A 23,857-nucleotide genomic window follows, 5' to 3' on the forward strand; every position below is an offset into this window, starting at 1 on the left:
GGGTAGAAAGTGAACAAATCGCTGTTAAAGAGGTGTCTTATAAGGATTTCATGCATACATTGATTGTAGTGGAAATTAACAGAGTTGTCACAATCTGATCATGTGATCGTAAATCGGGGGCGATGATGTGATCTTCACCTGATCAATATCGGCTGATAAAGATCAGATTTTTGAATTTTATTTATTCCTAATGTCAAGAATAAAATATTTTGTTTACTTGATTTGAACCACTGCTAACTTACATATGAAAAGAATCATGTTAGGATACCTTTATCCAAATTATTATTATTATTATTATTATTACTATTATTATTATTATTACTCTTTTTTTTTTTGTTCTGGGAACAGCAGACACTTAAACACAAATAATTCAGACTTGAGTGCAAAAAAAAAAGAAAGTGACCGTGACATCTCTAAAAAAAATGTTTTGTTAATTTTTGATACATAATAGAAAGTGCATTTTTCTTATATTTTTACTTCAAGAATAATTAGTTTTAACAATAAAACATTAAATATTTGTATCTGATTTTTATTTTTATTTTTTCTGGCAAAACAGAATCAACAGTGCATTTTCTGGTGGTTGCAACCAAATCAGTTGCTTCAAGACACGTAAAACCCCCAAAAAAGCAATTACGCACTTAACAATCAATAAAAAGCTCATCAATTATTCCACAATTGCTAGGTAAGAGTATAAACATTTTATTGCATGTGTGAGTTGCCAAAAAGAACCAATATGGCTTGAGTCAAATTTTTGATCCAAGTAATGGATGAAACTTCTTGGCCATTAGTCTCTTGGTGCAATTAGGATCCCAATGTGAGGGGAAGAGAAAAACAAAGAGGGGCACTAGAGGTCGGCATGTGTGATCGCACGGTTTTTTTAACACTAGAAAAGCCACGGCGCCAGGAAACTGTGTCACAGTCACCGCGGCTGATCGGCTAGTGCTCCTCCATTGCAACCAAGCCATCCATGACAACTTCCACCCCCTGAGGGGCTTTGACCAACAAGTATCTACATCTCGATACAAAAGCCGGGACAAGGCTTGAGGAAAGCTGATCCCTTTTTTCTTTCTTTTTTTTTTTTTAGGGGTTGGGGCATTGTTTCCTGCAGTGTGCTCAACAGAAAATCAAAGAAGGTAGTGAAAGGAGTAGAAAAAAAAACATATTTCTACATGTAGAAACACTTTCTACATATTGTCAAAGTTAAAGCATTAACTAATTAATTAATCACAAAAAATATTGCATTTAATCATTATATCATCATTAATTATTTCTGTCAACATAACTACATGCATTAAAGTGAAGCATTTAATAAATGTTTGCGTATGACATTCAGAATATTTGTTCATGTCAAACAATAAAGTATTTTTTTATTATGCAAGTAATTAACTGATTCGAAAAGAGGAGGATGAGCTTGTGTAGTGGATACATTTTTTTGAAGACGCCCTCTTAACATTAAATGTTGAAAAATTAACACATAACAGGTGCTCTTTAAATTTGCGGGCAAAAAATGTTGAGAAAAAAGCCTTTTTAACTCATCCACTGCCATTGACGGCTATAGACGTCAAAAATTCATTTGAATGTTTTTTTCCCATTTTTGTTAACAAGAACAACCTATAATTTTTTTATTGTACATTTAGAACAGATATATACAATTTGTGATTAATTGTGAGTTAACTAGTGAAGTCATGCAATTAATTATGATTAAAATAAATAATCGCCTGACACCCCTAATTTTTAATAATCTTTTCTTTTTTCTTTTTCAAAGAAAAGCTTATTAAAAACAAAAATTAATAAAAGAAGAAAAGTTTATTAATTGTTTTCGTAATTAATCGCATGACTTCGCTAGTTAACAATTTTTATCTGTTCTAAATGAAAATTTTTTTCTCGGTTTTCATACTCTTGTTAAGTGGAAAAAAAATGTTAAACTAATAGAAATAGTTCAAACTAAATTTTGACGTCTATAGCCGTCAATGGCAGTGAATGAGTTAATTAAGCGATTAATCGAGATTAATCAAAATTCTAAAATGTGATTAATCTGATTAAAAAATTGAATCGTTTGACAGCTCTAATTAGTATACACAGGCAACACTAAATAACACCCTGTCGTCGAAGTACTTACATTTCTTATGATCATTCTGACAGCAGGTGAGTCGGGGGCGTAGAGGATCTTTCCCATCAACATGGGTTTAAGGGAGTTCCATACGATCCTGGTTGCAGGGTTGGATTCCAGCTCGCTCATCATATCATTGCAGAAGGGAGCTGGAGGGCAAAAGTGTGCAATATATGGGCCATGCATTCCAAAGCCATTATAAAACCAGGTGTCAATCCAAATATTCAGAGCTAAGTCATGGGGAAAACATAGTTAAAAAGCAGCAAATGGTGAAACACTGGTTAGTATGTCTTCCTCACAATCAAGAGATTCTGGGTAAGAATATTATTCGACTCACTGGTGCTGTTGTCATAAGTGCGCTCGCCTTGTCTTCTGCCACTGCTGATGCCAAGAAAAGCTTTGTAGTTGTTGTCCTCGTACCAGTTAAAGGAGGCCACTCTGGAGAAAGCCCCCTCGGTGTAGCCACACACGAGGCTGGAAGCGGCGGCCATCACCTGCCTGAAGGACGGATCGCTCTGGAAGAGAGGGGTCATGACCTGGAAGAGCTCCCGGGTGCTGCTTCTCTGAAACAACTGTCAGGAGATTTGGAAAAAGGAGAAAGTTAGAGCAGAGAATAAAGCATGTTCTAGAATGTGAAACTTGACATTATTTATTCTTGTACACTGTAAACAAACGTTAGTATATTTGTGAAATGTGGATAAAATAATCATGTAGTATTTATTGTAACTAGTACTAGTAGTATTGACAATTTCGAACATCCATGCATTTATGATATTTCTGCACTTTACACGGTGAAAACAAACTATTGAAAAGTAACAATTTGTTTTGACTATAAGATTGTTGTAGTAGTCAAACGACATTTTATCACATTTTCAAATCAAGATCATTCTCACAAATCAAATGAAAGCAATCCAAAGTCCAATGCTTTTCAATGAGTGGAGAACTTCTGTTCACCAAGTTAATGCTGCATTCAAGGAAGTCGGGAAGTCGGATTGATCCCCCTCGGATAGTCCCACTTCCGAACCTCAAAGCGTCCGAGGAGAATGTAAACAAAGATGGCTGATTACGCAGTCAGTCCAAATCCCGTTGGGTTACGTGAAGTTACTTACTTTGAATAGCAGTAACGGTAAATCAATGGCTGCTATAATAAATAATGATATAAATATTTATAATTGTGTAAATTATGATTTGACATTCACAGCATGTCTCTGTTGTCAAGTGACGTCAGATTGAAGCCAGTCGGTGACGTCGGGGTCCTTTTTATCCCCCCCTCGACTTCGCAACTCGGATCTCCAAGTTCATAGTAGCGTTCCCGTGCACGCTTCCTACTTTGAAGTCGGAAAAGTCAGACTTCCCACCTTCCTCTTAGTCCTCGAATGCAGCATTAGAGCCTCACTTTGACTTGTAATGCAATCGTGATGTAAGCTCAGAGATGTCACTTACGTAAGTATTAAAGTAAATATTGGCTAAGCTAATGACGACTCCATCGTTAAATATTAAGTTAGCATATTGCACAGTAAAGTTAATAAAACAAACTACAGTATATTTGTGACAAGCAGGTCAAAATGTGGATAAAATAATACTTTAATGTACTGTAGTTATATGTATGTCAATAATAGTAGTAGTAGTACTAGTAGTACTATTAGTTGCTTCATTCCATTTCAATATTGCTAACTAATGGCTAAGCTAATGATAACTCCGGAGTGAAATACTGTATAAGGTTAGCATTTCCACATTGTTATACACTGTAAAGTGACTCAAACAGACTGCAGTACATTTGTGACAAACAAGTAGAAATGTGGATAAAATAATCACGTAGTAATACTTTTTTGGTGAACAATAGTACTTGTAGTCGTACTCGTACTATTATTTGTAGTAGTAGTTGTTTCATTCCATTTCATTCCAACTCATGATGGAGCTAATGGTGACTCAGAGTGAAATATAAAGTTACAAATACTGTAGGTATAGTCAAGACAATATGGGAAAAATACTCTCAATTAGTTTATGTTGAGCATTAACTTTTAGTTTATGGCTAGTGGCGTGGCACCGTTTCCATTAGAATCACGATGCTAATGATGTACTTACTGTTTGTGTTTTGGAAGCAAAGGAACGTAATCTTGATTCAACCTTCCTCATATTCAATGTGACAGCTAAGCCCCCTCCTCCCCCACCACATCTGTGTTCACGCAAAAAAACTGAGGCAAACGGAAGCAACCGTTTTCCTGCCAAACTAAATATAGAAAGCGGTGAACTTTTGAATGGGGCTCAACAGGAATGCACTGTTACCTCTCGCAGTTTGTCCGAGGCGGCGGACACCACCTGGACCCAAAAGTGAATGTTGATGCCTTCTGCGTTACTGTCCAAAACGCGAGGAAGCTTTGAGCAAGGGGCACAAATGATATTGCACTGTTACATAAAAACATAGATTTGAATCCAAAAGCTCTGAAAAATGAAATGGTCACAAAAATAGCTAGTACTAGCCAAGTTTACCGTGCTTTACTCTTAAAAACCCGACCCAGGAGGATCTATTTTGGCTCCTGATCCCAAACGACATGCTTGAGATCTTGCATACAATAGGCTAAAGGTACAGGAAGCAGGTACGAAGCCAAGACAAAGACCAGAGGAAACATCCTTCCTTTGCGACATATCTCTCTATCTCGGCGTGCATGCGTAAGACAAGGCAATAAAGTAGAATGTGATAGCGCTTAAGTGGTGTGCTCGCGTGGTAAAAGCTTAAATTCAGACTGTGGATGAATGAAGAGGAAGCCAGTCGCCCTTCGTCTGATGCTGCAGCTTTTGTTTACAAGTCACGGCCTTTAATCATTAAGGAGGGAGTGTCTCGTCTAAGCTAATTACAGAAAGACGGCGAGTCCGACAGCTCTGCTAATGCCGTTTCGCAGGTTTTGTACACATGCCTAACCAAAAAGATTGTATCGTTTGAGGTCAACTACAGTAATCGTCCACTGATTGTTGTAGTGATACAATTCTTTCATTGACAGTGCAATTTGACAGAATTTGATACAAGCCAAATCATTTTGTGTGGGACCAATGAGTAGAGGATGAAAAAAGTGGACAGGCCCATCACCACGATTTCTTGTTTGCTTCTTTCTTATCTTTCTAACAGAATAATGATGCAATAGAAACGAAACCATTAAAGTTAGTAGCTAACATGCAGCACCTGCTCACCTTAAAGCAAAATGTCAGATGAATAATTCACATTGATAAAAAGGTAATAATGAATTCTTTCACAAAAAGTTGGGTGTGATTCTTTTTTCTTTTTTTTTCAATTGGGCTCACATCCTGCCAAATCTTTTTTGTTTTGTTTTTGTTTTGGTGACAGAGTAGCAATTGAAATGGGGTTCATCTCAGCACAGCTTAATGAGATCTTTCTCTATTCATAGGCTCTAACAAACGCAGCTGTTGGTTTATTAAACTAAATGATTAATAATGATGGTTATATAAACTGTCACACAATAGTTGGATTGATGCTTTGAGCTACGCATTGAGCAGTTAACCCGTGATCGGTCTTCAATACTTTGAAAATTCAAGAAAATGCAAATTAGTTTCATAGCATTTCTTAGCATTAGCTGACAAAGTGGATGGTGGGTTTAAATAAAATGCAATGAAATAAAAAAAAGGTAAAAAAAAAAACTGCACTGACCACACGAAAGAGCTTGAAAAAGTCGACATTGGCATAGAACTTGTCCTCGACGATCTGCAGCCGCTGAGCGGTGAGGATACACATAGCGTTGCGGACGGCAAGAAGTCCCCTGCGGTTCGGAAAAATGAGGAATCGTTCCAAGAGGTTCAAGCTGCAGGCGATGTCCTTTAAATGCATGTTTGGAACCCCAAAGGCAAACTGGGGAAAGGGGACAGGATGGTCAATGATTAAAATGAATGGTTATTACTACATTGTGATGTCATGTTGATTCAGTTTTATTTTGTAATAAACAAACATACCAAATCTGTCTTTTTGATATTGTCATAAATTTTATTTGCTATGAGGTATTTATTCTATAAATTCACATTACATCCCAATGTGCATTATTCTATTATAAGGAGCTTTTGCATTAACACACGGTCCTCTCAAGCTTTTCTTCATGAACATTAACATTTATTTAAATATTAAATTTTTATCTCAAAAATGTATTTTATATTTACCATGCACATTTCAACCCCCTTGTGTAATGTTTTGATCATGTGTAATAACCTGTTCGGGCCTGATTTGGGCACTGACAAGTTGATCAACCACAGATTGGGTTAGTGGAACATCTCTCAGAAGGAATGACGTCAGGGTCTCATCATCCTTAAGGATAGTCTCCACCTGTACTCCTCGACCTGCGAGGAAGGGGAGAAACGGGATACTTTATCTGGCAATGCATATGCTAACTGATGAGTGTTAAATTGGCTTGCAAATTTCCAGGAATTTTTAAAAGTTGTGCCCCAAGCAGGGGCGTAGCAAAGATTTCAGAGATGGAGGAGGAGTGCTGGATAATGGCAAATAATCCTCCTCTTGCATTCTAATAGTCCTCTCCATAGCAGCCAAAAAAGAATACTGTCAAACTCTGGCAATATGAACACAAAACCTAAAATAAAACGTACAATATTGTTCTTGCCAGCAAGCTTATGTATGGCACGCAAAATAGAGAGGAAATAAAAAAGTTGTCCATTGTATTGTGAATACTTTCTGATTACCCAATTATGCCTCTTTTAAAGGAGGAAAATTCAGGCTTTGGGATAGTTATATGCTGACTTTTTTTTTTTCATTTTGAAGCCTTAGTTATTTTATACAGTAGATAATTGTTTTGAACCATTCAAATTTTCAAATCAAACCATAAAGCAACACTCTCAACACTTAATACTGTTCTATGGCGTGTCAAATTTCAAAGACTTTATAGAGAATTTAAACAACACCCCACCCAATGTGAAGTCTGAAAATCCCAAAGAAGGTACAGATTTATTCGGGTGAAAACAGTCACCCATATCCCCCGATACACCCCTGGGGCCAGCGTAAAAAAAAAAATTAAAAAAAATTTGTCATGAGCCATCACTAGATAATTTTTTTTCCTTCGGGCTGCATATATGCCGCCACTCGAAGGAAGAGAAAATCCTCGCTTACGAGCAAGGACAACTTTCTCCTTATGACAAAACAACAAATCAAAACATAGATTTAAATTTTTTTTTTTTTTAATTATTATTATTTACTTTATCCAAATTTTATTTTTGGGATGCAAGACCCTCCCATGTGATGCTACCCGACCCATCATTGCCTGTCCAAGTATCTGCTCTCAAATTGAACCAATTGCAACACGATATGCTCTCAATCCAAATTCAAACCTAGATTAACCTGTTTGGGGAAGAAGCTGTTTGATGTTTTTGGGACGTGGAAGCAAATCTGAGTACTTGGAGAAAACCCACACAAGCACTGGGACAGCTAGTGAGGCAGATGTGCCAAACACTAGGACACCATGCTGCCTTGATGCCATAGTGAGTCCAATCTATTTACATAACTTGCTTCAATCTTGGAATGAGCTAATGTTCTCTCCCAGGGGCTCATGGGAACTGCATGCATGGTGAAATGTGGCCTCATATATTCTTTTAGGTCTGTTGAATACTACGCCAAGAGAGTGATCTGACAATCATTGCAAAAGGGAAAGCCCTTTACATCATCCTAATCCCATGGTTAAGATTTGTACTATAAATACACTGGCATGTATAGTGTACATGTTTATACAAAAACAGTATTGTTGGCAGAGCGTCCCGTGAGATGGGGACTGTGGTTTTATTGTGCCTCATGAGGACACTGGCTGGGGCACGTGGAGCACGTTCCCACCAAATGGTCACCACTGGGCCACCAGTGAAAGTAAGCAGCTTACATTCACGCATCTTTCTTGAAGCCATGTGATGTAATCCAGTTACAGAGTAAAGATACGCAGAAGGTGATTTAAAAAATAATAATTGCGAGTGACAGTGAAGCCACAATAAGATACTAAAACCATATGATTGCTGTTAAAACTAAACAAAGATTGATGGGATGTAGGCAATGAACTCCAGTAATTGCTTGTAGGGATAAAATTCAGGATTTAAAAGCATGATATTGTATTTAATAAGACTTTTTTTTATACCCCCACTGGTCACTTCATTAGTTACACCTTGCACAATCAAATTATGAACTGTTTTTGTGTTCAATTGTTTTCTCTTACTTCTATATAATGTAACTAAATGCTCCAAATTATACCATCAAATCCATTAGATATAATCAGAAGCCGATTTATTGGCCAAGTATGTAAATAACACATAAGGAATTCGTCTCGACAGTCACAACCTGTCTCAGAAACACAAAAAAATAACAATTACCAAATGAGGGAGATAGTACGAGAAGCCAGGCTTTTCGATAATTAGCACCCCGAGTTTCTTAGAAGGAAAAAATTGTGCAGTTGTCCCTAAAATTCTGCCAGTGAGTGTATTTTCAAACACTAAATTGACAGCTACTGTAAAAATCATAGATTTTGTGAGTGGTGAATATTAATTCACAAAATAAGGTGGTTGGACAAATATGTGCAATATGAATTCACATGCATAACGGCACGTGTTCCACAGGGTTCAATTCTGGGGCCTCTGCCGTTGTCATCACATCTGCTGCCCCTGGGCTCCATCTTAAAAAAACAGTGGTGGTTGTTTTTAAGTGCTCTATAAATATGCAGTTGAATTGAGTGATGGGAGTCGGCGTGTTAACTGCATGATTTGCAATGCCAAGTTGAGTTTGGAAAACTGACCTGAGACTTTATCAGGATGGGTGCGTAATGTGTCCATGAAGTTACTCATGGCTCTCACTTCAGACCAAAATCGTCCCATTGGCAGAAGCTTTGGATCACTAAAAAGAAGCTCCTGGGCATCCGAGTAGAAGCGGGCCAATCTGAGAAACAAGTAGTCATTACGCATTCGTCATTAGCTGGAAACGTATGAAAACACAAGTGGTGGTTTGTTTGAGAATTGGATCGCAAGTGCAGCACACAGGTCAGGATAAAGCTCACATTGAGTTGTTGTAGTTGGACACCAAGCCAGGTGATTCACCACGGGTGGGGTACTGGAAACATGGGTTGTTGGCGTTACAGAAGATTCCCTGGATCCATGGTAAGACCCCTGCAGAGGGCATGGCTTTGTTGGGGAAGTGGCCTGAGGAAGACCGGATAGTATCAACATACTTAAAAGAACGGTTCACAGAAGAAGTGCAAAACCTCTAACGAATAAAAGTTCATCTTACATTCGTGCTGACGGTAGAGCGGATTCACTCTTCGTAGCCACACCAGCCCCATGAACAAAATAATAGGCCACATGATCTCCATGAAGAAACGCACCTGGTTGAAAAGTTGAAAAGCATTGTTTTGGTTGGGAAAATATTGAGGTATTTGTGTTTTGGCATAAGTGGACGCATTTACTAAGTATTCAAAACAATTGCGCTGACACTGTCAATAGCATACCGTATTTCCTGGTTGTCACTTTTATTACCACTTTAAATAAACACCAGGCCCCCAAATAAAGATCTCCATTGACAAAACAACATCAATGGGCAGTTGGGCACTACTATTAGATATATAACTTGTCATTATTATACTTTTGCATCTAATCCAGTCAGGTTTGAGTGTTTTACGTAGAAAAGCTGCCAACATAACAAACATGGCGACTGTAAAGCGGAATATGATGGTAAAGGCTAATTCAAGTATGTCAATTATGTCCAGTACGTGTCTGTTTTTAGCCTGTGGAAGCTTTTTACCATCTGCTATGATGTAATGCAACACATTATGTAACTATATCACTCTGTACAGTTTGAGTTACCGCAAGAAAAAGCTCTTAAAAAAACGGGGTTTAGTTAAGTTTTTATACAGTGATTAAAGGCAGTGTGGAAATGATATATGAAAATATTTTACCCTCTGCCTCCTGCGGACGGTCCAGTTCTTCCACAGCAGGAGTCTGACCTGCGTTCCTGCCCCCATGACTCCTTTGGTTCACCCCCAAAAGGGGCTTTTGATAGCAGAGACGCCTGCATCCAACCAAATGTATGCCAAATTTCACATATAATACAGAATATAAACATTAAACTTGCAATTGTGCTAGCTCCTCTAATTAGTTAGTGCTAGCTAGTTAGCTAGCTACCAGGTAGTGTGCTGGTTCTATAAATCATTGCTATGAACATGCTCTCAGCACTACTACGTAACACGCGTTTCTTCATGTCAAGTGTATGAAACCACACTTCCCTTGTCACTCTAAAATAATCAACACCTACCTGAGATGAATACTTGCCTTGGAGAATGATATCTAATGAATACCGCATAACCGCCACATATTCCACCGGCTGTGCAGCGGGATTGCTAACACAGCTAATTTGTAGCTCTTGTGAATAGTTAAGCAGATTGATTTAATCTCCTTTCTCAGCGAAGGGAGACAGCCAACACATCACATCCATGTGTGGAGGCCGTCATGACCCAACCACCTGGTCCACTAATCCAGCCCCTGTTATGAGTCGACCTAGTCAAATAATATACAGGGCTAAAAACACTGAAAAAGCAACTGTTTAGATATTATAATAGGTAGGTACGTGTTATTTTTTATTTTGTTATTAAATGGTAAATGGCATTCACTTAACCTATGGTTCCTAAAGCGCTTTGGGAGTCAACCCAAACATTTTAATTACAACATGTTGGATTGTATGTGCCCCAATAATCTAACACAGTGTGTGTGGAATATGAGTTAAATGGGTACCCCTGACTCATTGAGTATTTTTCATGAGCTATTAATACCTTTAAAAACACATTTTTCCACTTGCTGTCGACTGAAGATGACATCACGTGTGCTGAGTAAATAGGTAACGACCAATCACGGCTCACCTGTTTTCTGGGTTTGGTTAGCAAACTGAGCCATGATTGGTCATTATCTACTTCCTCAGCACAGGTGATGTCATCTTCCGTGGACAGCAAGTGGCAAAATTACTTTTTAAAGGAATTGTTCATGAAAACTAATGCATTAATTATAGACAAAATATTATCTTCTTACTGTTGAAAATGGCTCAATGAGGTAAGTATCCATTTTTAAGCAAAATCCACCCATTTTTACCCATCACACGGCGTCAACTGAAAATGACATCACGTCAGGACGTCAACGACCAATCACAGCTCAGGTTCAGAAAACAAGTGATTGATGGATACTTTTTTTTCCATTAATGTCAGAGGAGATCTTGTAAACATGAAATGTAAGATTTACTGTTTAGCAGCGTTTTTTTCCTATAAAGACTTTTGGGAGTTTGCCATTGAGATTCACTGAGCAGCGAAGAGGCCTGATGTGAAATTTCATACTAGCTACAATCATTACGAAATGTATAATTTTCATAATTGATTAGACTGAGCAAAATTCAAGTGAGACTACACCCAAATCTTGGCAGCATTTTGAAAACCGCAGCTCCTCCTTTCAGTTACTAAAGTTAAATGGTAATGCTATAAACTAGGCTTGATACAATCAGTAGTTTTCGGCCTACCACGGATCGGGTTTGAAAAACCCGATATCCGATCACCGGTTTGATCAGATTGCGCAATATATCAATTTAAAAAAGTTGTCTATTTTATTCTACAGTCGACTGCTGCCATTCGAATAAAGTATAATTGACATTAATTTTAATACATGGGGGTGGGGATCTTAAAAAAAATGCTGATAAACATTAAATATAACATGTAATATCTTATTTTGTGGAGCCAATCGATGTTGTTGATTGATTGGGCAAATTAAAGATGTTACAAATTCTGCTGCTATAAACACACATCCTAGAGAAATTAAGTAGCTGGAAACAAAAGGATCCCATGAAAGGGGAAAAAAAATGAAAACATGGTTGAAAGTTGCGAGATATATTTTAATAAGTTACAAAGTATGCTTGTTCGGATGTACCTGTCTTTTCCCATTGAACCATTTGAACATCATAAAAACATTTAGCATTTAAACATTTGAAGAATTGAAGTAGATCCTTTTACCTACAAAAAAAATGTAAGTCTTAGACCTACTTCTGTTGTAAAAATACAGACTTTTTTTTCCCCCCAAAAAGATTCTTAGGGTCACATGTTCAACTGTATAAAACAATGATTGTGTCATTAGCAGTATTTCAATACAGGTGCCACACAGAGCAAGTATATTTTTAATGCAATGGAAAAATGTTAAAAAGCTTTTTCTTTGTGTAACATAAACGAATGATGGTAACACAGCTTAAGTGCACCATTTTTGTTCTTTTCAGTGTTGTGGCTACATATTCTATTGTAACTATTCAAATACATACTTTTTGGTATATAAACAGTGAGTCCAGAAGAACACTACTAAAGTAAATAGTCACATAAAATGCAATTGCACAGTTTAAGAAGAATTATAAATAGTCCAACCTGGTGCCAGTGTAGTGATCAGAAAATAATAAATTGGCAATTTGTCTCTAAAAATATATACCCTTTTAAGTGCGTCTTGTTTGCATTTTGGGAAGAAAAGGGGTTTTCCTCAAGCCATCTTTTGTCAATGACGCAAAGTGACATCTGATCTCACACAAAATGAGCTTCTCGATGTTCAACCCCTTGCAGGTTCCTGGATCTCAGTCTCTGGTACACCGGTCTGGCCTGGTTTAGACCCACGTCCTCTGGATTTGGGCTGTGGGATGGCGAGGCGGGTGCCGGCTCGGCCTCCGCGTCCTCCTCAAGAGGCTCGTCCACAGACACCTCAATCTCCAGCTCCTCCTCCTCGTCCTCATCCTCCCCATCGTTTTCAGCGCTGTTAGCTAATGCGCCGAGAGCTTTAGCTTGACCCCCCGATGGAGGCTTGTAGAAAGTTCCAGGTGGCGGTTGGAGGGTCCTGGAAGACCGGTAACCCGTTGAGATAATGTTGTACTTGGTTACATTGTCCTCCCTTCTTAATATCCTGCCGGCTCGCAAAGACGTTGGCACTGACATGCTGTACGGTCCGTTAGTCTTGAAGTCTTCGAGGGACAAGCTTGAGGATGATACTGACACAGGAGGAGTCACGCTTGCGTCATCTGCCATACTATCTGTGTTGGAAACATATTTGGCGGTTCTAGAAGCAACATCATGGTGCTTGTATTGTTTGTCCCAAGTTCTGCGCAAGGTCTGGGTGTCAATACACGTGCTCCGGTAGTGTGTGCCGGCTCGCAATTTGGTCATATCAGTTTCATCAACCTCTTCGATAGATTGGATGCCGCGGTCTCCTTTTCTGTCATCTTCATGCAAGCTAGTCCAGGTGGGATTCTCGTCTTCTTCGTCTCGGCCGTGGCTGCGTTCTACCGGCATGCTGGCCGGCCGGGTGGGGAACTTGTGACGGTGCGGTCGTAGATACACCCTGGTCGTGGGCGTGACGTGCGGAGAGCGGATGATGCTTCGCTCGCTGGGCTTTGGGACCTCACTGAGCCCATTGATGGCCTCTGAATCCACTTGGTCGCCTTCAAAAAAACAGATGAAGTGCATACACCTTTGAGAATATGTTACATTTACAACAGTCAATAGATCTCTTTTCCATTTACTTTCCTTTCTTTATAATCAACGTAGTACAGCACATGAGTTCCACTTTCTGAATTGAGCTGCTGATGGAAATGTACGTTTCAACCATATTCTCATTTATTGAGACGCACTTAGTTGCAGATATACATATAAATATAAGAATGACAGATGTTCGATACCACTAGGTACCGATACTGATAACAAGTACTGATACCACTAGTATACTATTTTTCACAAATACAATTTATTTTTCACACATAACATTTCCCCCAAAAAGTCCAACAAAAGTAATGTATATATATAAAGATTATTCTGATTAATTTCTAGTTTCTGATTGTAAAACCGCCACACGGGGTACAAGAGGATAACAGTATTGGTGGCTAAACCTTGAATAAGTTTTATAAATGGTATAATAAGTTTAATAAATAAAACATTTACAACAAAATTTGTAAAAAAAATATTATTATTAGACAAAGAGAGAGAGAGAGAGAGAAAACTACAGTACCGTAATGTATGATGTGGCGCGCACTTAAAAAATGTGAACTATTGAGCGCAATCCAGCATTTTATGACATTTATGGACATCGGTCAGCGAACATTCTTGAGTCGGCTGTTCGTAACTACCTGTATATTCCCGCTTTGTTGTCTATTTGTAAAAAAAATACTAACCATGTTTAAATTCTTTTCCTTCATGGTCAGCTGGAAGTAGTACTGAGTCCTTATACTCAGGCAACAAGTGATATGGCGGAGTGGAGGAATGTCTCTTGAAATCCTTGGAGCTCAACTGTTAACGGGTAGTAGAGATTACAGATCAATAATACGTCAATAATTAACTCATATTCTGTGTCCGAACTCTTGCTTTTACCTCCTGGATGTCGCCCACCGACTTTGAGTGCCTGCTCAGATGCTGCTCTTTTTCCTTGTTTGGAGGTCGCATGTCGAGTAATGGCTGAGCGCAAACCTCTGTGGGCGAGTTGCCCGCCAGGGGACTGAGGGGGGTGTCGAAAATCATCTGGTAGTGTCTGATGAGGAGCTCTACGATGAGCGCCTGATAGGGGTAATCCACCACCGAGGAAAGGGACACGTCGGCATCTGCCTGCCTCGGCTTGATGAGCGTCGGGCCAAAGATGATCCCCAGGTTTTTCGCAGGCATCTTGTTTTCCTCCGATTGTTCTGTCACCCTGATGGAAAGGTATAATGAAAACCCTCACTGAAGATCATTCTTTGTTATCTAAAATAAACAAAATACAAATATTTTTCATCTGGTAGCAGCCTACCGGTGCAGATGCTCTATGAGGAACTGCAGTGTCTTGTAGTGAGCAGGTGGCAGCTGCCGCAGGAGGTCCTTGAGCTTGAAGAGGACGCGGTTGAGCTCCACGCCGACCTGAGCTGACGTCACTGGGGAGGAGCTAAGACGAAATGCCTCCAAATCCTCCACAATTCCACTTTGGCTTTCTTTGGCCAAACCAATAAGCTCGTTGTAGTAGCGGAAAAGGATGAGGGGCTCTGGGAGCTGCAAATGTGGAAAATGTAAACAAAAGTGCAACATTTTAAAGGAAATACAGATTTAGAAATTAAACGTGAAATTAACATACATGGTCAAGGACAACTGTAAAGCAGGCCTTACCTGTCTCAGGTAGAGTTTGAGCACGTTGCTGATGTCGTGGGGGTAAAGGTCAGACATCTCAACCAAGTCCTTGCCATTCTCAAACGCTTGGCACAGTTTTTCGACGCGCGACTTGGCACCGTTCAGGCGGTAAATACCCTTTGCAGCCCAAAACCATTTTTACATGAAATATAATCATACAGAGCATTTTGAAAAAATTTCACGGAACCACGTTTTTGTAAATACCTTCACATTGAGCGCTCTGGTCTCTATCTCCGATGTACATTTACGGATGATGAACGGGATGCCGTCCTGGCTGTTGTTTGACGTCTGCATGAAGTCAACACCAAAGAGGTGGAGCTTCCTCTGGAGCTTCTTATGACCACACTGGATGGCCAAGCTCTCCAGGCACTTTTTGTGGCAGGCTAATGAACACTGGGGAATTGTTGAAACATTTCAGTTCATCATTTGCACAGTATAAATATCTTAAAACAAGAAATATAGGCTGGATTTTATCCAATCAAATAAAACGTTATTTATATAGCACTTTTACACATAAAAATACATCACAAAAGTACTGTGCAAACATCCAAGGAGCGACATAAAAGCATGGCGGGGCACGGAGAAACCATGTGAGGAAAAACAGACTGGAGTATGGTGCAGGAACCTGCAGCCACCCCTCCCAAAGCAAATAAAAAGCTAAACGCAAAAATCTAAATGACAGCAAGATAAAAAGAAATAGGCCTAAATTAGAAGAGTAAATCATTTTAAATCCAAACCAGCCTCCTCTTAAAAAATATTAACAGTACCACTATAAGCTTCCTTAAAGGGGACAATAATATGTTATATGTGACCACACATGACATTCTGATTACAGTCATTTCTGGCCTATAAGGCACACCTGACTATAAGCCGCGCTAGATAAATTTGGGAATACTCGAGTTTGTTACACATATAAGCCGCACCCAACTGTAAGCTGCAAGTGTTTTAATGTTACCACACTACTTTACTTTCCATAATGAGGGTGCAAATGTACGGAAGCGTATTGCATTCACTTAAAAAAAAAAAAGTTATGTTTTTCTGACACATTTTTGGGGGGGAGCTTTGTTTTTTTTGAGTATTTTTCTTTTTTCTGTTTAATTTTTTTTTATTTTCCTCAGTTTTTCTGAGTAATTTTCCCGTTTTATAAAATATAAATTTTTCTGTTTTTAAGATTTTTTTCCCCTGTTTTTAAGTTTTTTTTTTTTTAAAGGGTTTTCCCTCAGAGATTAGAGAACAAACCACAATACAGTATACACATTCATTCCTTTATTGAGAGCAAGTAAGTAAACATGACCATCTTATTGCATATGGAGGTATGCGGGAAAGTGTCCGATTCCGTTATTAGCGAGTCTGCAACAAGTCACTTGGAGTTCAGAGGAAAAAAATAAATACTCCAAAAAACAGAACACTAGCCCTGTCTTTCGGGGGAAAAAATGTGTTCAGTTTTTTTGAATATTTTTTTTCTGTTTTTTAAAATAAATGTTCCCCCCATTTTTTTGAGTAATTATTCCTCCTGTTTTTCTGAATATTTTTTTTCAGTCTGTTTTTCTGAATATTTTTTTTAACAAAAAAAAAATTCAGTAAAACAAAAAAATATGACTTCATAATGCAGACGTTTCCAACTTGGGACCACAAAATGGAGTAAATCCACTAGATGCCTTTTCGGTCAATCTTTGAATTAATAGAAAACAAAATGGCCTTTCTGCCTTTTAACCTTTTGAACTAATTTAATGGAGCCATTCCAAGAACTGAAGCGCTTGCATTCTTCCATCACTTACTTGTCAAAGCACCCAGGCAGCATTACATAACCCACATTTCAGGGGAGAAAATTCCATTAACGCTTTCTTTCCCTTTTGTTCATATACAGTGTCTAATAAATATGGAAAGAAACTTGATCTGAAAAATAAAGCAGTGGGGGCACACAGGGGTTAACTCTTTAGAAGTCGGGCAAAAGGTCTTTGGTTTCCACTGGCTGTTTCCACCTACATTTAAACTTTCCCTTTTTGGATATTCTGCAGGGGAGGTTATTCTCTTTTTTGGGGGGGGGGGGGGTCATAAAAAATGATAAAGAAGCTAAGAGTCCAAAAGCTGTTTATGAATTCATTACGGTAATAAAAAAGAAGAAACCAAGGTTACCTCTTCACATTCTGCTCCTTGAAACACCACCAGCCCGTCACACTCTCGACACTTAGAGAGCGCTCGGAGTTTTCTCAGTTTGTGCGATTGAGCAGCTTTGGACATCTGCGTGTTTCTAAAAGGACGTGGAGAGCTGGCTGCCTCTATTAAAAGATCACTTAAACCTGAAACGTGCAATATATACTCAGTCATGCATGTCGAAAATGCTAAATCAACATTTCTGACTGTTTTGCTTGACGCACCGTTATCAGATGGAGAATGGGGCTCATCCAGGTCATCAGCAGATGACATGGTGCCAGTAGAGGGTGATCTGGGTAATCTTCTTTTAAAGTCTCCTGGACAGTATGGTAAGACATACCAGTAAGTCCACATTTATCCAGTCAAGTCTAACCAATTCTAGCCAGTTTTATAACTACACTCATTTACTCATGATTTATGCACACACTCTAAAAACTGTTGGGTCAAAAATTACCCAATTATGGGACAAAAATGGACCGATCCTCTACTTTAACGCAACGTTGAGCCAAGAAATGGGTCTTTTAGTGTAAAAACACTCAAATATCGGCCAAATCCTTTACTTGGGGCAAAAAAATTGGGTCATTTTGTATAAAACAACCCAGAAAGTTGGGTCAAATTGACCCATAAAGTGGGTCGGTCCATTTTTGATCCATAATTGGGTTACTTTTGACCAAACTGTTCTTAGAGTGTTTAACAGCAAATCTAAGACAGGCAAAAGGCCTTACTTTTAAATTACATAATAATATGTTTTTTTAATACTTTGTCCTTCATTTCCAATAACGTAATTATAATAATAATAATAAAATAACGAAGGGAGTTGCTTCAGTGAAAATGGCTGGGAGTGAATGAGTTAATATTATAAATGTTTTAAGTTACACAAAACAAATTAGTCAAAAAAATTGCATATTGCAAGTGAGTATTTAAAATCCTTTTGATGGTGGCAATGAAATGCTTGCCTGGGCTCGCAGTTGGTGAGTCCATGGATCGGGACTCGCTGCTCCCTCCTACACTTTCTGAGTCGCTACACATTCCTCCGCCCTGACTCGAATTCCAGGTACGAATCCGAAGTGCTGCATATCAAAAAAAGGTTATTCTGACATTAGTTGTGTTCCAACTGGCATAAATAAGAATAAAATCGAATCTGCCGAATTGGAAATACCTTGGATGTCAGTAGTGCTGTTGGAGCGCCGCTCTGCAATCTTGGCTTGTTGGGTAATGTTGGACCCGTCATTCTCATCTGGACCGAGGAGGTCGGATGTCATGGATCCTTTTGACAAGTTACCGTGGGATGAGTGATTGCCACTTAGTGTGTGCTGGGTGAGATGGATTCTGGCAGTGGAGATGACACATTGATAATTAGCAAGAACGTGTCTTCTAGCAGGTATGCATAACTGGAATTAATTTTAGAATATTTACATACAGTTTATTTTTTAAATACATCACAACAAGGCAACACAAAGTAACAAACAGATTGGACATGCTAGGTGGCTAACCATTCAAACCAGTGCTACATTTACTGTAGTCTACAGTCCACAGTTTTGAATGTCGATCAAACACACAAAAGGTTTAAATATCTGCTAACGGATATACATAACTACAATTGATGTTAGAATATTTACATATTTATTTTCATGGCATCCCAACAAGCTACACGGGGTAACAAACAGATTAGACATGCTAGGTGGCTAACCATTCAAACCAGTGCTACATTCATTTACAGTCCAACTTATAGAATGTCGGTCAAACACACAAAAGGTTTGAATATCTTCTAATAGATATACATAACTACAATTCATGTCAGAATATTTACATATTTATTTTCATGGCATCACAACAAGCCACACGGAGTAACAAACAGATTAAACCAGTGCTACATTAACTGTACATTCCACCTTATAGAATGTCGGTTAAACACACAAAAGGTTTAAATATAGACTGCTAGGTTCCATTTCCCCAATCGGCAAGTTAATTCTTTTGATCAGGAGTAGCCTAAAGCAACGATTCTCTTGAGCATCAAACTTGCGTTTGAATAAATGTACATTCCCTCACTCAGCATTTTCATGATAGCGTGGAAGGAATAACCTTTATCCGTACCACACTTGGAAAATTTGCAAACTGTTTAAAGCAGTTAGACTTTTTTTTTCTCGAGTTCAGCAAACAGTGGGTCATTTCTACAGGAAGCACGGCACCATCACAGTTGTTTTGTATTTTTTCCAGATAAGATTATCTTACCAGTAACCCAAATGCTGCAAAGTTCTGAACTGCAGATATCTACGCATTGAGGGATTTTGAAATCTTACAATATACAATAGTAGTTACTGTATTAATTGGGAATTGTGCAACTGATACTGAAATGAAACTATGAACTTAACCCACTCTATTTTCCTTTTTTCTTTTTTTTTCATCAAATGGACTTTAGCGCAATTTCTGATGGTTTTCTGTGTTCGGGTTTGGGACCAACGCTAGAGAGCTCCATTAAAGGATGAACTAAAACACAGCAAGTCTCACCCTGTGCTTGATGAATCCAAATAGTTGGACTCCGACGGCAACCTCCAGACAAACTCGACAAAGCGATGCCCAGGCTCGTACAGTTTGGCATTTTCACAAAGACTCTGGTGGTTGACAGGAAGTGATACAACCTGGGCCTGCTGGAGCTGGAACCAGTTGACTGTGACCTTGAACAGAAAATGTCATTGGTGGTATGAGACTTAAGTAACCCTTTGAAATAAACATAATTAAAGAAACATCTGGACGTACAGCTTTAAGGGTGAGGTCGCATTGGAAGACCATCTTTCTGAGCTGAGTGATGATGTCACTCTTGGCGTTGGCAAGATGGACTCTTTCTTCCACAACATCGGTCTGACAAGCTTCGCAGTGCGCCCTTGCCTCCTCAGCCTGCATCCAATGGAACACAAAGGATTCGCAATTCAGATTAGAAAAATTATGATAACAGTGTATTAATGACATTTATTTTATGACCCAACCTTCAGCAAGGCCTCCTCTTCCAACCTGCGCCGCTTTTCAAGTTGTTTTACAGCCGTTGCTCCTCCTACTCCTCCGATCTGTTCCCCCTCCAGGCGGCTGGTAGATACCTTGGCCTTTTCATACTCTTCTTGACGCTGATCCTGCAGCATCCGAGCCTTTTTCAGAGCGCTGTCCGCCTCATGCTTGTCACGCAAAAAACATTTGGCAGTACCATTAAAATGGCATCTTAACTCATTTGCTCCCAAAAAACTTAGAAATACGTTAAATTTTAACTCATTCACTGCCATTGACGACTATAGACGTCAAAAATCCATGTGAACTATTTCTATTAGTTTAACATTTTTTTTCATTTCATTTGATTTTTTATGAAAACCTGGAGAAAAAAAAAGATTGTACATTTATAACAGATATAAAATTTGTGATTAATCGTGAGTCAACTATTGAAGTCATGCAATTAATTACGATTACAAATTGTAATTGTTTGACGGCCCTTATTTTTAATAATTTTTTTAAAATTAGGGGCGTCAGGCAATTACATTTTTTTTTAAATTGTAATTAAACACATGACTTCACTAGTTAACTAACGATTAATCACAACTTTTATATCTGTTCTGAATGTACAATAAAAACAATCTGGGTTTTCATACTCTTGTTAGCAAAAGTGAAAAAAAAAAGTAAACTAATAGAAATTGTTCAAATGAGTTTTGGCGTCTATAGCCGTCAATGGCAGTGAATGAGTTAAATATCACCATGGTCACAAAGACGTATTTATGTTTTTTTATGGTTCTTTATGCTAGAGCATACAGAATGCTTTGATGCAGTCTCTGAACTAAAGACAATGCTTGAAGCAATGGTAGTTGTTACAAAAACGACCAGCAGGTGGCAGCAGAGTATAAGAGATCAACCAGCTCAAAAAGGTCTTACCCCCCACTATTTTCAACAGATTTGTGAATCATGATGAAACTTAGCTACTGTATATCTAATGATAATTGCTGCAAAACTGAAACAGATATACTGATGAAAGAAGAGACTCTCATCTTTCTTTTGGTATGTTCCATGTTTTTATAGCAATAGAACACAATATATTGTGGGCCTTGCAAAATCTGTCAAAATCCAGTAAAACAGCCGGTTGCTTCATTGAAAATGGCTGGGAGTGAATGAGTTAATTTGTGTGTTAGGGTTATTTTCCAAACCATTTACCAAGCCGTTTTATAACAATATTAAAGAATTACCATTTTCTTCTGCTGTCTCTGCCACTGCTCCTTCATCTCCTTTCGTAGTTTGTCCAATTCATGTTTTCGTGTCATCAAAGGCTAGATTATGGAAGAAGAAAAAAAACATCGACATGAGTATTGTTGTGTTTATTATTCACCTAAGTAGCAAAGGGCTTTGTGTTGTTACCTGCATAAATTTGTTGGTTTGGAGCACTGCCGTGGTGTTCAGTACAAGCTTGCTGTATTCAATGTCATTTTTGAAAGCAGCCATGTAGATGTCACAGAAAGGCATGAATTCCTTGACATCAGAAAGACCAGAAAAGATGGGGTTGTTGGTAAAACAAACACATTGTGTCCAAATATAAGATGCACATTTTTGAATCACCTGTTGACTTGCGAGGGTCTTTGCAGATTCCGCCATTTTGTTGTAGCTCTTCGCCAACTCCATATCTGTAAATACATCCGATATACGTGTGACAATACTGATAGATCACCCTGCCCTTCATTTGGCTTCATTGTAAAATGTAAACATGTTTGTAACATTTCCAGAGAATAACAGGAAAGTCAACAGAGACATTTACTTTAAATAAAGTCAAGCAATGTCCTCGAGTCATTCATCATCAAATAAACCATTAGCCACGGAGGATGTGTTAAATAAACATTTTGCCTGTTTGCCTGATAACACATGCATTGTACCACTTTTACAGAGGGCGCTGTGTCACTATGCTTACTGGAAGAATGACGAAGTATGACAGTGAAACCATTCATTAACCACCTTCACAGACTAGAAGTTCACACGCTGCGTTCTCAGCCTTGAACAAGACGTCGAGGTAACAGTGGGAAAAAAAATCCCAGGAAACACAATTTTGGTGGTCAGGCGGGCGGGGGGGTCGATTATTTCCGTAGTTGGGAAGTAATGACAATCATTTTTTCATCTGCAAGTTCAAGTGTTCATATTTGATTTTACACTTAAAACTGCATAAAGTGTAAATTCCTGGCAGTAGTCACATTTTTAGTTATTTTGTATTAGAATCTGAATTTTGATTTCAACTGAATGTAGATTACACCCCTAACCCCTACTACCAAACTTCGCAAGTCTACCACCGATTACTACTACAATCGCAAAGTTCTTCTCCTTCGGATATCCGTAGCAGAAAGATGGCCGCGAAACATATCGCCCTCCTGTAAGGTGCAGCACGAAATATGTAACTAGCGATTACTATACCTATGATTATACGTTGATGTGATAGAACATATTTTTTTGCATTATTCTCTTTTGCATATTATTGAAAGTAATGGGTTTTTAAAATGTATGAACATTGAAAAATTACAAAATTCCACACACTATCCCTTTTAAATATATGGTCTATTTTTTCCATAACTTGAAACCGACATGCGGACCTTTTAGCCAGAGTGACCCGCACTTATGTCTAAATTTTGGTGTTAAGAATATGTGTGATGCACTTATGGACCGGTTTTTAAAGTTTCTTAAAGTTTCTTCTTTAGCTCATACCTCACTGTCAAAAAATGAAAATCATAACCTCCTTGGCAAAAATTGTAAAAATCTATTTTTACAACTTAAACTCTGAGCTAATGTTGCATTTAAAGACCCACAATTTGCATAACAGGCACATGAAACTCAAGATAAAGACATATAAAGATAAAAGTTCCTAACATACCTACCTTAAAATATTTATGAGATACTGTAGCTATCTATGTACAGTGGCCGTCATGCCACCTAACAGCTCTGTGGCTGCTGGAACGTTAAAACACTCCTACTAACCCGCCTAAACCGCAACACTCCTTAACTCACCCATATTAAGACGTTTCTCCACCCAGCCCAGCACTTCTTTTGTGTATTTGGACCAGGCCTTGGCGTAACGCAGTGCTGACTCCACCCCGTTGTCCTGCTGCTGCAGCGTCCGATCCACTTCTTCGACCCGAAACGGTGGCCCTGTTACAATCACAGGAACCGCACAAGGGAGGTTGTAAAAGATGGACTTAGGCATGACTGGCAAGGCTTTACTCTCAACACACACATGTTTGGCGATATATGCGACAGGTCTAGCTCACACTGACCTTGACACAAATACAGGCTAATACCATTTGAAGATCATTACAGCTACGTGAGTAATGCATGGATTAATAAGTAGTCATCCAGCACAATTAGTAGCCACACTGACACATCTCACAAGGCCCATTGAGAACATTAATTT

General features: G+C 38.6%; 2 protein-coding genes across 7 annotated transcripts in view; both read right to left on the bottom strand.

Annotated features, from left to right (window-relative positions):
- The window catches only part of LOC147155699 (retinal-specific phospholipid-transporting ATPase ABCA4-like), a 31,441-nt gene extending 20,842 nt beyond the window's left edge, over window positions 1-10,599 (bottom strand). For 2 of the 4 annotated variants that reach the window (XM_086065574.1, XM_086065572.1), the window contains exons 1-10: window positions 10,395-10,594; window positions 10,039-10,151; window positions 9,375-9,468; window positions 9,145-9,286; window positions 8,887-9,026; window positions 6,321-6,448; window positions 5,772-5,969; window positions 4,397-4,486; window positions 2,448-2,682; window positions 2,120-2,259 (exon numbers count right to left, since the gene is read on the bottom strand). In XM_086065574.1, coding sequence (XP_085921700.1) covers window positions 2,120-2,259; window positions 2,448-2,682; window positions 4,397-4,486; window positions 5,772-5,969; window positions 6,321-6,448; window positions 8,887-9,026; window positions 9,145-9,286; window positions 9,375-9,468; window positions 10,039-10,104 — 1,233 coding nt within the window. In that variant the 5' untranslated portion in view covers window positions 10,105-10,151; window positions 10,395-10,594. Of the gene's footprint in view, window positions 1-2,119; window positions 2,260-2,447; window positions 2,683-4,396; window positions 4,487-5,771; window positions 5,970-6,320; window positions 6,449-8,886; window positions 9,027-9,144; window positions 9,287-9,374; window positions 9,469-10,038; window positions 10,152-10,394 lie in introns of all 4 variants that reach the window. The other 2 variants (XR_015091953.1, XM_086065573.1) reach the window with 2 other exon arrangements.
- A 1,388-nt stretch (window positions 10,600-11,987) lies between these two features.
- The window catches only part of arhgap29a (Rho GTPase activating protein 29a), a 31,531-nt gene continuing 19,661 nt past the window's right edge, over window positions 11,988-23,857 (bottom strand). For all 3 annotated transcript variants that reach the window (XM_086066294.1, XM_086066295.1, XM_086066296.1), the window contains 17 exons: window positions 23,455-23,595; window positions 22,027-22,091; window positions 21,829-21,939; window positions 21,660-21,740; window positions 20,427-20,609; window positions 20,200-20,337; window positions 19,951-20,117; window positions 18,602-18,771; window positions 18,399-18,512; window positions 17,667-17,759; window positions 17,425-17,588; window positions 15,493-15,681; window positions 15,268-15,405; window positions 14,918-15,153; window positions 14,506-14,821; window positions 14,310-14,424; window positions 11,988-13,583 (listed from right to left, as the gene is read on the bottom strand). In XM_086066294.1, coding sequence (XP_085922420.1) covers window positions 12,676-13,583; window positions 14,310-14,424; window positions 14,506-14,821; window positions 14,918-15,153; window positions 15,268-15,405; window positions 15,493-15,681; window positions 17,425-17,588; window positions 17,667-17,759; window positions 18,399-18,512; window positions 18,602-18,771; window positions 19,951-20,117; window positions 20,200-20,337; window positions 20,427-20,609; window positions 21,660-21,740; window positions 21,829-21,939; window positions 22,027-22,091; window positions 23,455-23,595 — 3,329 coding nt within the window. In that variant the 3' untranslated portion in view covers window positions 11,988-12,675. The remainder of the gene's footprint in view (window positions 13,584-14,309; window positions 14,425-14,505; window positions 14,822-14,917; window positions 15,154-15,267; window positions 15,406-15,492; window positions 15,682-17,424; window positions 17,589-17,666; window positions 17,760-18,398; window positions 18,513-18,601; window positions 18,772-19,950; window positions 20,118-20,199; window positions 20,338-20,426; window positions 20,610-21,659; window positions 21,741-21,828; window positions 21,940-22,026; window positions 22,092-23,454; window positions 23,596-23,857) is intronic.

This window comes from Leptonotus elevatus, chromosome 21, assembly GCF_054856555.1.
Source record: "Leptonotus elevatus isolate MCC_2025b chromosome 21, RoL_Lele_1.0, whole genome shotgun sequence".
NCBI classification, from domain to species: Eukaryota; Metazoa; Chordata; class Actinopteri; order Syngnathiformes; family Syngnathidae; genus Leptonotus; species Leptonotus elevatus.